The 13,969-nt window shown below is 47.5% G+C and overlaps 2 protein-coding genes across 2 annotated transcripts; both read right to left on the bottom strand.

Moving 5' to 3' along the window:
* Nucleotides 1–455: 455 nt before the first annotated feature.
* Nucleotides 456–6,905, bottom strand: LOC131084636 (acyl-coenzyme A thioesterase 5-like). Its single transcript, XM_058026242.1, has 3 exons — nucleotides 6,374–6,905; nucleotides 3,247–3,449; nucleotides 456–2,441 (listed from the first exon to the last, which is right to left on the bottom strand). The coding sequence occupies exons 1-3, from the start codon at nucleotides 6,903–6,905 to the stop codon at nucleotides 1,866–1,868; spliced, it is 1,311 nt and encodes a 436-aa protein (XP_057882225.1). The 3' UTR covers nucleotides 456–1,865.
* Nucleotides 6,906–7,147: 242 nt separating this feature from the next.
* On the bottom strand, nucleotides 7,148–12,921 carry LOC131084618 (acyl-coenzyme A thioesterase 1-like). The gene is made up of 3 exons (XM_058026209.1): nucleotides 12,345–12,921; nucleotides 10,565–10,767; nucleotides 7,148–8,845 (listed from the first exon to the last, which is right to left on the bottom strand). Exons 1-3 carry the CDS (start codon nucleotides 12,802–12,804, stop codon nucleotides 8,240–8,242), a joined length of 1,269 nt encoding a protein of 422 aa, XP_057882192.1. The 5' UTR covers nucleotides 12,805–12,921; the 3' UTR covers nucleotides 7,148–8,239.
* Nucleotides 12,922–13,969: the final 1,048 nt, after the last annotated feature.

The following is a 13,969-nucleotide window of genomic DNA, read 5'->3' as shown; positions in this document are numbered from 1 at the left end:
CAATCTTGCATTGCAGTGCATATGCTGAGGTAGGACTGCAGTGTGGAGACACAGATATTGGCACTGGGAGAGTGACAGAACAGGAACAGGGGAGGTGCTGCTCTTGCACAATCGATAACAGCTCCAGCTATTGATGAGGCACAGGATGAAGCAGGAACCTTCACACAACAGACAACCCTTTCTCCTACAGTTGCTACTTGAAATGAGTTTGGAAAAAAAGGCAGTCTGACAGGTATGGGTGACACCAAGGAGGACATTGCAGCAGGCTCTGGTCCTGGACTTCTGGAGTTGCTTGTGTTAGCAGAGGTTCAGGCCCCAGACAGGACTTGACAAAAGCCTATTCAGCCAGTGAGGGAGTTTAGAGACCAGGCATGAAGAGATCTTTTGTGGAGTTTGCAGAATGGAGCTTCTCTTGTAAAGAGTGGATGAATAAATTGTTCAGTTGGCATTGATTGTGTGTGAAAAACACGTGACTTTAATCAAATGATAAGGAATAATAAGAGTTGCAGAAAGCTATTGAATCTGAGCAGCAGCATAATGACAGTTAACTGGAGAGAGATCCCTGAGAGCAAAGCAAAACTGAGTACACTAATGAAAGATTTTTATCTTCCTAGGCAGCTCAACTTCCTAGGCAACTCTCAAACTGGTCTGACAAAAATGACTTTGGAAGGAGAAATTTTGTTGATAGAGGCCCTCCTTCAACAGGCCTTCAGCACTGGCACTATTTCAGCAAGACACTCTTGAGAGATCAACTCATTTGGGAAGAAAATTCTTTCTACCTGAATGGTGAGGGAAAAAAAGGCACTAGCCAAAAGTTATTTTGTATTAAAAAAAAACATAACTTTGGGCAGTCATGGAAAAGCTATCATAGATTTGGCTTTGGGTGCTTTTTTTGGAGGGCATTGTTAGTTTGGTATGATTCTGAATTAATCACCACCATAAGATGAAAGCTTTTTACAGTCAGTTTAAATCTACAGGCTAGGTTTTCTGCCTCCCAACTCTGCTTCTCCCCTAAGAACAGCTATCAGCATCTGTTGACATCACTGCTAAAGAGTTCTACAAGTAATTAATCCCTAACTTAATGTCTGTATTTAGACATGCTCTAACCTATCCAACAGAATCTTAGTACCCTGAGTGTCAAACAGCAATCCAAGACATTACAGGAACAGACAGGTACATCCCAAATATAAGACAGTGCTAGTATTGCCATTCTTCTTGGATGACAAGGAAAAGTACTCTTCATTTTTCCATTCAGCACATAGTTCTTTTTGGAAAGAAACAGACTGTCACCTGAAGACCACAATGCTAAGTATACGAGCTTCATTTCAAGTAGCTTCAAATTTCTAGTAGGTTTCTTGATCTTCATGTAAATGGAAAACATATCTGAAGTGTATATGGCTGTAAATATGAGAATTCTGGGGTAAGGTAGCTTAGGACTCAAAGTCAGAGTCATCATCTGGATGTCTACGTTTATCATTCGTCACTGCCGAGTGTGATCCTCTCTGTCACTGCTGAGGGTGCAGGCTGCCTGTTAACATTCTGTGAGGTGTAAATACTGCAAGGAAGTACCTACTACTCTCTTCAGGTACTTGTCTCTTCATATCTTGACCACTTTGAGCTGTCAAATTTGTACCATAATGCAACCTGCTTGTTGTTTCACATCTCCTCTGTTTACCTAGTTAAATTAACTTAGAGTGCTCCAAAGAAATCCCTTTCTTTTTAGACTTATACTTGTAACTAAGTAGTCATTTGGTTATTTTCATATTTCAAGGCTTGTCTCAGTCAATCCCTTCAATTCACCAGTCATTTTGGTGGCTCAAGTTCAGTCCTTGCAGATCTGCAACTGCTTGCATGTGTTTAAGTGTTCATCCCAAATGCAAGTGCAGAAACTCCTGAATCCTTCTCCAGGAGTGTTCCTGTGCGTGGGCATGTGCTTTGCTCTCTCCACCGCCCAGAACAGGCACCCCCAAAACACGATCCATAGCTACCTGACAAAATGGAGTAGAAGGAGGATCAATTCGGTGACCTGCTCCTGGATAACTCAGGAGTTCAAAGTTGTCTTTCCCATGCTGGCGTAGACGCCTGATTGCCAGCTCAGCATATAAGGAGCTCTTCCACATCCGATCATCTTCCCCTACCACTAAGAGAAAGTGACCTTCTGCTTTTTCAATGGGGATCACGCTAGAAGAATTGGCAGGATTTGTTGGGTCGTCCAGAGCTTCAAAAACGTCATATACACCAGACTCAGAGACAGTGACTTTCTCCATATCAAAGCGCAGCCCGGGCAGAGTCGTCTCACCATAATGGAGGTCTGCAACTGTGTTTGAACTACAGCCAGAGATTGAGACAGCAGCCACTACTTCTGGCAGGAAGGTGATCATGGAGAGTGCTAAGTCCGCCCCTTTCCCAGTCCCAATCACTCCAACTCCTGGTCCTTTCACCTTCAGATAAGATAGGGGGTGGAGAAGAGAGGAAGAAAGGAATAAAGGAAGCATACATTATAATGGGATTAGCCATTAATTGACTTTGGAGTTGTTTTATTAAAAAAAAGGTTAGGTTAATTATTGATGTAACCTGTTGCAAAGTGACAGTCTGGACCCACGCTCCTCCTTCTGTTTACAGTCTTATTTTTCAGAGACACCAAGAGAGATCAAACCCCACAAAAAATGCCAACAGGCACAAGGCATACCACCACTCACTCCTTACCTGGTCCCTACTGCATATGTTAATGCAAGTTTTTTCTCATTTTCCTAAAACAGGTAACAGGAAATTCAAGTCTCAGGAAAATAAAGTAACCTCACAAACTACATTTGAAGGATTAGATATGTAGTATTTGTCTTGTCTTTTTCTAACCTGGAAAGTAAAACTGAAAGCAACATTCCACATCATCAAATTCATTCTTTCAGCTACTATGAGCAGTATCATATTATCCTCTCTTAAAACTAATTGCTTTCATGTAAGAAAAAAACCCAAACAAGCCCAACATTTTATCACCACTGGTCCTGTTTGGAGGATACTCCAGCATTCACTATCCTACTGATCAGCAATCTTCTAGCTCCAGCATGAATTTAACAGATACTTTGTGCTGGAAGACATTCACTCTCCCCAGTCATATGCATAAGCCACAATTGGGCCTAAGCTTGCCCAGCAGAAACTGATACTCAAATATAAAAAAAAAGCACCACCACCACTTAGGCATAACTGCTAAATCCTCCCTAGTCCCAAGAGATTTCCCACTGCACTCACCTTTGGGTGACGCTGTAGGAACCTTGCTGCCTCCTCAAAGTACTCAAGTTTTAAGTCTTTCAAGATCATAGGAAGATCTTCAAAGTCAAAATATGGCAGAGAAAGAGTAGCAAAACCATGGGTAGCCAGGAGACTAGATCTAAATTCAATCAAGCCTCCTTCATCACCATACATGTCAATCACTCCTGGAAAGGGACCATCCCCTATATTAAAGAGAAGAGTTACAGAGGAAAAGTTATCAAACAGGACACAAAAAACTATCTGGTGAAGAGTAAACAACAAAATGCTTAAGACATTTGCTATTAATAGTCATATAAGACATTAGCTATTAATAGTCATTATTTTTCCATTTGCACAGCAGAGATTTAAGAGAAGCAGTGCTATGTCCCTCTCCAGCTATTTCAAACTAAGAATAGGTCCAAGTCCTTACATTCCTGTAAAAATATATGAAGTTAAAGGTTTCACTCTTTAAAACAAAAAACAAAAAACAAATCAAACAACAAAAACCCCAAAAAGAACAAACAAAAAAACCACAACACAAAATAATTAACAGTTCTAAAAGCATTTTTCCATGGTCTTCACCTCCTGCCCTCAAACCAATCATACACCAAGTCAGCTATTTTCCCACAAAGTCACTTCTTAATTAGCAAAGTGCAAGCTCATGAGTAATGAGGCAAGAGCAGTGAGCCCTTGAAGTAAATTCTACAAAACTTACATAAACTCTGAAATAACCTGCATTGAGCAAAGCCCAACAAAGATAACCCATTGTTAAAATCAACTGGACTTACTAGCTCTCTCTCAAGCTCAGCACTGTGAACCTTGGCAGGAGAGCTGCTCCTGCAGACAGGATGAGACAGAAGGCCAAACTGAGAGCTATGGGTGTGTGTGTGTGTGTATGGCTGTGTGTGCAGGATGATGTGCAGATAAACGTGCACACACCTGTGCACAGTCTGTCCCACCAAACTACACAGATAATCAGAACCACAATTTTAAACAGCCGTGCTTTTGCAGCCAAGGTAATGTAAAATACCTGTATGCCAAGATCTTAGGTTAAAAGGCTAAAGATGCTACTTAATGAAACTTTAAAGACCCTAAACAAGCTATTTTTTTTCCCCCCTGGCCACCAGATGTCACGTCTTATGTGTCCTGATCCAGCTCGCTACAACCATCTCAGTGCAAAGAGGACACGCTTGTTGCAAGAGTGTGTTAATTCTCTGGCACTACTTGTATGTGCTAAAGAAAAGGTCTCTGGCATTTCAACACACTTGAGAAAAGGAAATTTTCTTCCTTTTCCTTTTAGCATGTCCTTCCTAGACATGCTAAATGGTGGAAACCTCCCAAATTAAAGCATTAAGAAGCCAGAAAGGGACTGAAACATGCTTTTGGGTTCTTACTCGTTCAGTTCTGATTTTTTTTTAATTGAAGTTCAATATTCTACTTGAGAGAAAACAAGCTGGGATAAATTTATTATAATGATATAGTCAGCAGTAACCTTTAGTTAGCAGCAACCAGCCTATATGGCAAGAAAATACGTATTTAATCATCACTCCTACCCGAAAAGCTTTCTAGCAAGAGCATGTAATCAGAACATAGTCATAGATTAATGTGTTTCTCTCTCATGAAGACACTCTTTAACTTGCACAAGGATCCTGGACTGCTTCTCTGAGTGCCTACACATGCCTAAGTATATGGGTCCTGCAGAGCTCACTAAAAAGCAGGATAAAATGGGCTTGACAACTTTACCAACATTTAAAAACAAACAAACCTCCACATCTGTAACTCTTATTCCTGAATTGATAAATTGCTTTCATATTAAAATTACATCATAAGCCCACTTGTCCTCTCACTTTTAATAAGAATGGTTCACATTTAAGATTCCTATCTTTAAAATGTTAACTTTTTTTTGTCCCTGGAACAAAGAAGGGTATAGTCATAATGCTGTAACTGGATCCTCCATCATGAGGGATGGCAATATCATTTAAGCAATGATTCCAGACTTTTCAACACTGTTACAATGCCAGAGTTTCTAAAGGGGAAATTGCAGTTTCATCTTGCAGATGTCTGGATTCCCACTGAGCTCAGCAGAAATCAAACTCATTCTCTAAGGCAGCACAGATCAAAACAATGTCTCAGAGATGGAAAATCCAGCATGCTGACTAAACATCTGAAATTCAAAGTTCAGTCTCTGTTGTTTTTTTCCTCAGTGGACTTTGGATCCGTATCTAAATGGATTTAAAAAAATCATTGGTTTGGCATGCAAATACTTAATAACTGTAGTGATACTTACAGGAGTTGCTGAACCAAGTCGTTTTAAATTAGAGGTAATGTGGAGGGCAGTTCCAGTACCCACAATACTCAGGGAACTACAAGAAGTTTAACTCATAGCTCAAGTGTACAAACACAGTCACTGGTGTAAGGTTTCATTTTCAAACACCACTCACAGACCATCAGAATATCACACCTCATAAAGCACAACCATCTCATAAGCAGAACAGGCAGAACTTGCTCATAAATCCATTTTGGTTTTATACCACAAAAGTAACCCAACTACTAACTGTAGTAACTCTGTAGGAACAGAGGTGAGATACATATATTTTTTAGAATTTCATCTGCTGCTCTGCTTCCTGGCTTGTGTTTCAAAGGGAAGAAAAATACCTTTTAAATTCAGTCCTACTTAGGGTAAAATCCTTGGGACATTAAGCACAGGCTCACACAATGAAGCGCACCAGCTTTTCTGGATGTTAGATTCTGGTACTCCAGAGCAAACATAAAAGCTACTGAAAAACCACAGGCTGAGCACAGCAACGAAGTAAACTTTACACCCCCTGTTCTCCTTTAGCTCCGGCCCGTCCCGCAAGAGCCGCCTCCCCGCGCCCGCCCTGCTCGGTGCCGCCGACAAGCAGCAGGCGGGGCGGCGAGCCGGGCCCTGTAGCGACAAGCGCTTGGGATATCTTCCTAAGAGTTCAGGGCCACTGTCTGCAGGGCAGCGTTCGGCTGTTAGGGAATGAGCATTCCCCGGGTGACAGCCTCTGCGAGGGTTTATTTTACGAGATTTTCCTTGCTCTACTCCGAGAAGGCGGGGGGTCCCGCCGGCCTCGGGGCGAACGTCCCGGGCCGGGGCACTCACCCGGCGGCAGGAAAAGAGAGCCCCTTATGACTCCTTCCTTCAGCCGGATCCTCCGCACGCCGGGGGCCGTGAACAACCTCCGCACCTCGGCCTTGGCCATCACGGGCCCGGGTATGGATCCGGGCAGGCTGTGGCCCTTGTGGACCAACACCTCCACCTTCATCGGGGCCGTGGTGCTGAGGGGAACGAGCCGCTGGTACGGCTTCTCCATGCCGGCGGGGGCCAGGCTCCAAAAGAGCCCCATGGGCTCCACGCCGGTGTAGTCCCCGCCGTGGGAGGCGTCCGTGCCCAGGTGCAGCTCCCCGCGACTATCCGCCCGGTAGTGCGCGCACGACTGGAAGAGGCGGCCGCGCTCATCGGCCGCCACCGCCCGCAGGGTCACCGGCTGCCCCGGGCTCAGCCCCGCCACCCGCGTCTCTACCCGCTCGTCCGCCGGCCCGGTGTGGGGGGACACGGCCAGGCTGGCAGCCCGTCGGGCCGGCGGGGTGCGCAGCAGGGCCCGCACCGGGGCGGCGGCCAGCGCTCTCCACATGGCGGCGGCAGTGGCGGGTGCGCGGTGTGGCCTCGCGGCCCGCAATATCGGTATCGCGGCCGCCGCCCCTTCCAGGCGTCCCCAATAGAGAGCAGAGCCCCTCCCCGCCCCCCAGCTCCGCAAGGCCGCCAGCCCCGGGCCGCTCCCGCCTCCCCCAAACCATCCAACTGACTGGAGCAGCGAGCCGTGGGCATCGGTTAAAATTTCACTTTAATCCATTACAGTGGATACAAAACGCACAAACGGGCCTGACGCACAGGCAACAGTAGAGGCCGCATGCGGGCTGCAGGCACTGTCGGGTACGACATGTTCGGGGACACAGTGCAAGTGCGCCGGCAACTCCCAGCGTCTTCTCCTTCAACCCCACGCTTGGCTGCACAAAGTTACTGCCGATCCCAGCGGGGCTGAGCGCTCACCCGGCTGCGCAGAGAGCAGCGGGCGTGCAGCCGGAGCCCCGCTCCGCCACAGCCGGCCGGCCGCCTCAGGCCCCTCCAGGCCCCTCACGGAGCCGCCGTGCCAGCCTCACGGAGCCGCCGCCGGGCTGTTCTCAGCAGCCCTTAGGAGCAGGGAGCTGAGCCGGCATTTGGGGAATGTACAGGCAGGGAGCTCCGACAGTGCTGCGGATCTCCACAGCGATACCCAGCCGTGCTGAGGAAACACCCGGAAGCGACTCCAGGATGACAACTAACGGGACCTGTTCTGTTGTTTCTTCACGCTTATGAACCCCCAAAGACTGTTTAAATGTCTCATTTCTACTGCATGCTCTCAAAACATCACATCAAGCTATGGGCTGTTTTGTTGCCTATAAATGTGAAGTGAAATATTCGATATTTTTAAGGCAGATGCATTTTAGTGGTTTGAGAGAAGGGCAAGGAGCAATAAAGGAGGGAGAGGTACACAGGGAGAACAAAAACATTAATGAAGGCACATTACTGCCTCCAGAAAAACCGGAATACTGGAACTAGAACACAAAGCTGAGCATCGGCATACATCTCCTCTGACAAGGCCAAGGCATGTTTTCATCCCGGTTCTCAGCTTGGATGAGTTACCTACCACTTCAATTCACACTCAAAGCACACAGCCTTACCACCATTTGTTTTCCACAGCTTATAACCTTGTACTACATAAAACAGGAGGCCAAGGCCTCTAACCAAGATTAGAGGAGGGTATAAAAAGGAAGCTGCTTTCTTGCTTTCACCAACCATCATCCTCCAAGAAACCTAATAGCTTATTCTCTGATGTTCCTTGTTCTCATTCTGAGCCATTTAACAAAACAATTTAACAGAACATTTAACAAAACCAGCATCTTCATCTGTAAAGTAACCTAATTCATATCAGAGCTTACTGGATGTTTCAGATAGCTCGCCTGTGAGGTGTTTACGAAAGAATGCTTGGATCTGCTGCCAAGCATCTATCTGTGCCTCACAGTGTGCCTTGGGCTCCCCTCCCCACATCACAGGCTTGCCAAATAGCAGGTGCATTGAGGCTGCACACATCGGAAAAAAGGGAGGTTCAATGTAGTGCCCTGCTCCAGGATAACAGACTATCTCAGGCTTTTCCTTCCCATGAGCTTGCAAACGTTTGCTCCCCTCAACTGCAAAGAATTCACTTTTCCAGTTGTGATCATCCTGGCCAACAATGAACAGGAAGCAACACTCAGCCTTCTCCAAAGGGATAAAGCTTTGCTGATCAGGCCCTTCTAGTGGGCTGTTCAATGCATCAATAATATCAGCAATCCCGGACTTGCCGACCTTGACGCGTTTTGGATTCATCCCAAGGGGTGGAATGGTGATGTCCTTGTAGCGCAGCACCGCACCCACATTTGCCACTGAGGCGTTGATAAGGGCAGTGGCTGTGATGCCCTTTAGGAAGGAGGCCATGGAGACACACAGGTCACCCCCCTTTGAGTGTCCAAGCAAACCAATTCCTGGACCTTTAACCTGCAGGTGAGAGAAGAGAAACCACAATGAACCACGGCCTGCCACTTTAATATATTGCCATGTTTGCAGCTGTGTCTGTCCTAAATTTGGACCCCACCTACAGGCATCTGAGGTTCTGTGTACAGGGCCCGTGTCTGAAGGATCCTAGGCACTGTTCTGTGCTTGATTTATGATCCTAAGCCCTACTGAGACTGCAGCATCATCCTAACAAAGCTACAAGGTTCAGTGCTGAAGCAGAGTACAGCTGTGCTTGCAAATGTGCAGTCCCAGATTCCCTTTATTTTTTATGCAGTTAATAGAAGAAGAGGGCAAGTGCAGGTGAGGCCTCCTCTGCAGTTGCTTTCTTTCAGTGCAAAATGCTCAAAGCCAGCAATGACTATGATATTGTCATCACTTATGTTAATGTATTTCTTATATTCAAGGTTCCCCTATTAAGAAGCTGACATGGGGTAGCAGGCCCCACATGAGCTGCTCTCCTGCTTCTCTACAATGTTTGGTATCTAACTCACAGGAAGTGGTCTGAGGTAGCTTACTCATTAAAATTCATCTTAAAAATATAACCTATTAAAACCATTTTTCCAGGAGAATTGTACAGTCCCCTGGAGTCAGTCTAGACTAGGTTACCTTCATTTTCTTTTACACAAGGCAAATTAACTAGAATAGGAAAGTTAAATGACCTTACTGGGTGCTGAAATCCTGTAAGGATACTGGAAGAGGGTTAGCTAATACCACAACTCTTCAATATCCAAAGACTCTCAGAATCTAATACCTTCTGTGTCTTATCACCAGTGTAACAGGCTTCACACCCATTAACTTTGAAATGCGGGAAGGAAGAAATTAGAAGATATGGCTGAAACTTTGCAACATATTAAAAATACAGCAAGAATAGCAGTGGAGGTGTTAATGAGAGGCAATGGTACTGTACTGCTCTCAAGGGAAAAAAATGCAGGGTGAAGCAATTTTCAGATTTTTTTGGGGCAGAAAAGTGCCATGAGCAGTTAAGGTTAAGGTAACTAAAAAGCAGACAAGACCTTTAAGAACTACTCATCTTTCTGAGATTGAGGAAGGTATTTATTTTCATTCTCCAGAGAAACCAAGTGTTGGTTTGTGCAATTCTAGCTACTTTCACTCATAGCTACTTATAAGGAGATGCAGAATTGAGCAGGGCTCTCTTCCAAGAGGTGCTGAATTAGAAGGATCCCTAAGTGTATAACTAGCTATTAAAACCCATACTTATGAAATACCAACATTTGGAGTGATTTTAAGAGCTTATAAAATACACAGCATCAAATGTGTATCGGTGGACTTCCTTGAGTTTCCTTGGTTTCCCTGAGATCTGGATCACAGAAGGTTATCATGTGCTCCACAATTGAAAAGGACATTTAGTTCTGAGGGACATTCTACAGAGCATAAATCTGAAACCCCCACTGCAATTCCAGTAAGCCTCCAGGAAACCAGCACCCTAGTTATGACACTGGGTTGAATGGAGCAGAAATTACCAGTATGTGACCAATGTGTCACTGTTTCACTTGGGCAGATCAAAAGGAAGAGATGGAATAATCTGCCAGAGAGCCATTTTAATGGGAGTTAAAAGATATAAAACAATAACAGCCAACTCAACAGCAATGCTATTTTAAGTACAGCAGCTCTGCCCCATCTGTAGTCTGACAGGACCTAACTGATGAGAGTTCGCTGTAGTGAGTCAATGAACAAACTAACCTGGGTGTGGTGTAACATATAGTTTACAGCTTCTTCAAAATATTCCAGGTGGAATTCCTTCATCTCTTTGGGGAGATCTTCATAGCCATAGAAAGCCAGAGCCAGCACAGCAAAGCCATGATTGGCAAGCAGGCATGCCCTGTATTCAGGGAGTCCTCCTCCAGTTCCATACAAGTCAATAATTCCCGGAAAGGGGCCACTTCCTGAGAGAGACCACATAACAGGACACATGAACCCACAATTTTTAATTTACATTCCAAATTCATAGGCCTTGGAATGCGTCTTAAAAAAAAATACAGCAGAAGAATGGTATTGAGAGTCCTAAATTACTGTGACAGTTTTAATGAAGTGGCTACATTGCTTCAAGATTAAACAAACTAGCATAATTTAGCAGGTCTGCTAATGTTTTAGATAACATCAGGAAACGGGCAGCTGGAAGAGAAGGGATCTTTTGACAGTCACAATTAGTTCTCTGTATCATGTAAATTCACTGCAAATGTATTAAGCTCTGCTTCAAAATCTCATCTTCTGATGGTTCCAGCTTCTCAATTTTAGTGTAAATGCACCTCAGTCATTTATTCTGGGATTAAGAGAAGAAAGTATTTGAAACCAGCCTTGCTTACCTGGTAAAGGAAGCATTACATTAGGTTCATCATGGGACAGGGACTGAAGTCCAGAGCTGAGAGGGATTGCTGCAAAGTACTAACCAAGTATGGAAAGGAGGTGGCTAAGAGGGAGACTTCCATTCCTGCTCAGGAAGGAGGGTGAGGCTTCCCTCAGGTGTCTGCACACTACCATCAAACCTATGTAACAAGCAAGAACTTGAAATTCACCTCCAGCCTCAAGAAGACAGATGAAGTCAGAGCCTAAGGCTCTGGCTGGCACAGCACATATGATTTTAGAACTGTCATGAAAGAGTTATCTGAGCCAGACAGGAAAGAAAGGGGAGAGGGGAAGGCACGTGATACATAGAGGAGCTCCTTGGGGTTCCAGAGACATGCTTGGGGTGAAAACCTCTGTATCATGGGGGGAAGGAAAGGTGGGAAACTGGGGGGGTATGGCTACTGCAGAACCAAGGGAATGCAAAAGTTGAGGTTTCCTACAGAAAACTAGCAGAAATCTGGACAGGTGATGGAAGGATAACAGAGCATTTGTCAGGCAATCTGAAAAACTCACAAGCCCTTTCCATTATTTTCTGACAAAAATCCTGCCAGGGCAAGTCTCTCCAATGTTTTTCTTGACCTGCTCGCGAACAGGGAAGAACTGGGGACAAATGTGGCAGCAAAAGGCAACTTGGGCTACAGCAATTAGGACACTACTAAGTTCAGGATGTGTGGAGAGGCTGGAAAGGGAAGCCACAGATTTAAACTCCTCAGTTTAGGAGAACATCTTCCACTTACTCAAAAGAATTACCACCTGATTTTTCTAGAAAACAGTAAGGTGCAGGAAAAGTGCCTTGAAAACTGGCTGACTCCACCTCCCATGGCATTTGGGAACAAGAAGTGTACTGTGATCAATGTCTTCATGTCCAGTAGAAGTCAGATAAACAGACACACGTGCTTCTTCACATGAGCCTGCTCCGTGTGTGCAGTACGGCCGGCAGCCCACAGCCGGTCGGGCTGATCAGGCCCCGCCTTGAGGAGTGTCCAATCCCCCTGTCCTCTGCCGGGTCGGGAGCGCTAGGGGAGCCCAGAGGCGCTCTGGCTCCGGACCTGCGAGTGCGGGGCCGAAAGTAGAGGAAGCAACGTAGGGGAGGGAGCCCGGCATGGCCGGTACTCACCGGGGGGCAGGAAAAGCGTCGCCCGGATCCTCCCTTGTCGCACCGGGATTCTCCGCACCCCGTCCCGCAGGAACGCCCGCTCGTGCTGCGCCTGGGCCAGGAGCCGCCCGTGGCGCTCGCCGTGGCCCTCAAACACCTCCAGCTGCAGGAGGAAGGGGCTCTGCACGTCCCGCTTTACCAGCCGCCAGAAAGGTTTCTCGGGCTGCAAAGCCCAGAGCAGCCCCATGGGCTCCAGGCCGGAGAAGCTGCCTCCCGGCAGCGCAGGACAGCGGGCGAGGTCCAGCTCGCCGTCGTCGCCCGCCTGGTAGCGGGCACTGGCCTGGAAGAGCTCTCTGGTCTCGTCCCGCAAGGACGTCCGCAGAGTGACCTGCTGCCGCGGGCCCAGGCCCTGCACGGCGATGGCCAGCGGCTGATCGAAGAGGCTGCGGGCGGCGGGCGACAGGCGGATGGAGGGGGCCATGGAGGAGAGTCCCTGGGCGGGGGCTGTCCCGGGGCTCCACGCGGGGCCGCCGCTCCGTGGGGCCGCAGGTGCGGGGCCGGGCCAGGGCAGCCGCCTCTGCCAGGCGCGGGAGCTGGCCCGGCACAGGGAGCGGGCACTGACCTGCCACATGACTCCGGATCGCTCCCGCCTCTGGAGGCGGATTCTGGGGCAGATCCTCGCGAAACCAGGGCTGGGCTGGGGCGTGGAGTGCCGCTGGCAGGCCCCAGCGGGGAGGAGCGGGGCGGCAGCTCCCTTGTCCCGCCCGCCTGCTTCTCTCCTGCCTGCCTGCGTCCCTGCCGGTTTCTGCCTCCCTACTTCCCTGAATGCCTGCCTCCTCTTCTGTCTTCCCCCCGCTGCCTTCTCCGGCTGTGGGAGGCTTCATCCAAACACTGCCTGAAACAAACAAAAAGGGCCAGGAGCCTTCTTCTCCTTTTTAATGCCTTTATTAAAAGTGATCAGCTCAGGATTGGGCGGCTCGACGGTCTGCATCGTCCGTCGTCTCTCCCAAGCCGACTCAGAGGAGGAGAAGGTGCACAGCTCTGTCCACCAGAAGCAGAGGTGTGGATCAGAGCCTCTTAGGAGCCTTCAGGGCTTGATCCTATAAGATGAGCCCCTCCTACTCAGTCGGCCTGGTCTCACCGCCGGGGTCAACTCCCTTGGTCAGGGCGAGAGGGTCCGAAGGTGTTCCGCGTCTCTGCAGGCTCAGCACTCGGTTCCTCACGTCCAGACATCACTCCAGTCTCTCAGCTCTTAGGTGGCTCGTTGTTTTTGGGGTTTCTCCATGAGTTTGGAGATGGGGGTCCCACAAAGCATTCTGGTCTTGCGAGTCACTTTGCATAACCCCCCCCCACCTTCTCAGGTGTCTTCCCTATTCTGAGAAAGGTAAAACTTAGCTTCGGGCAAGGTCCCCACCCAGGAGAAGGGCCATTACCTCGCCCCAGCCAGGGCTTTTACTAATACAAAAACAATCATTAACGACAACGACCCGTGATTACAATAACAAAGGCCGCAGCCCAGCAGTAGTGGTAACTTTTAAAAACAAAAAAATATTAACCAAATTTTTGTTCATAACACTGCCGAGTCCTTGAAGCCCGTCTGGGCCTCGGCGAGCTCCTCGGTGTCTCACCGAGCTCTCCCGGGCCGG

Source organism: Melospiza georgiana, chromosome 6, assembly GCF_028018845.1.
Source record: "Melospiza georgiana isolate bMelGeo1 chromosome 6, bMelGeo1.pri, whole genome shotgun sequence".
NCBI lineage: Eukaryota > Metazoa > Chordata > Aves > Passeriformes > Passerellidae > Melospiza > Melospiza georgiana.
Note: the sequence above shows the minus strand (reverse complement) of the source record. Positions and strands in the feature narration are given on the sequence as shown.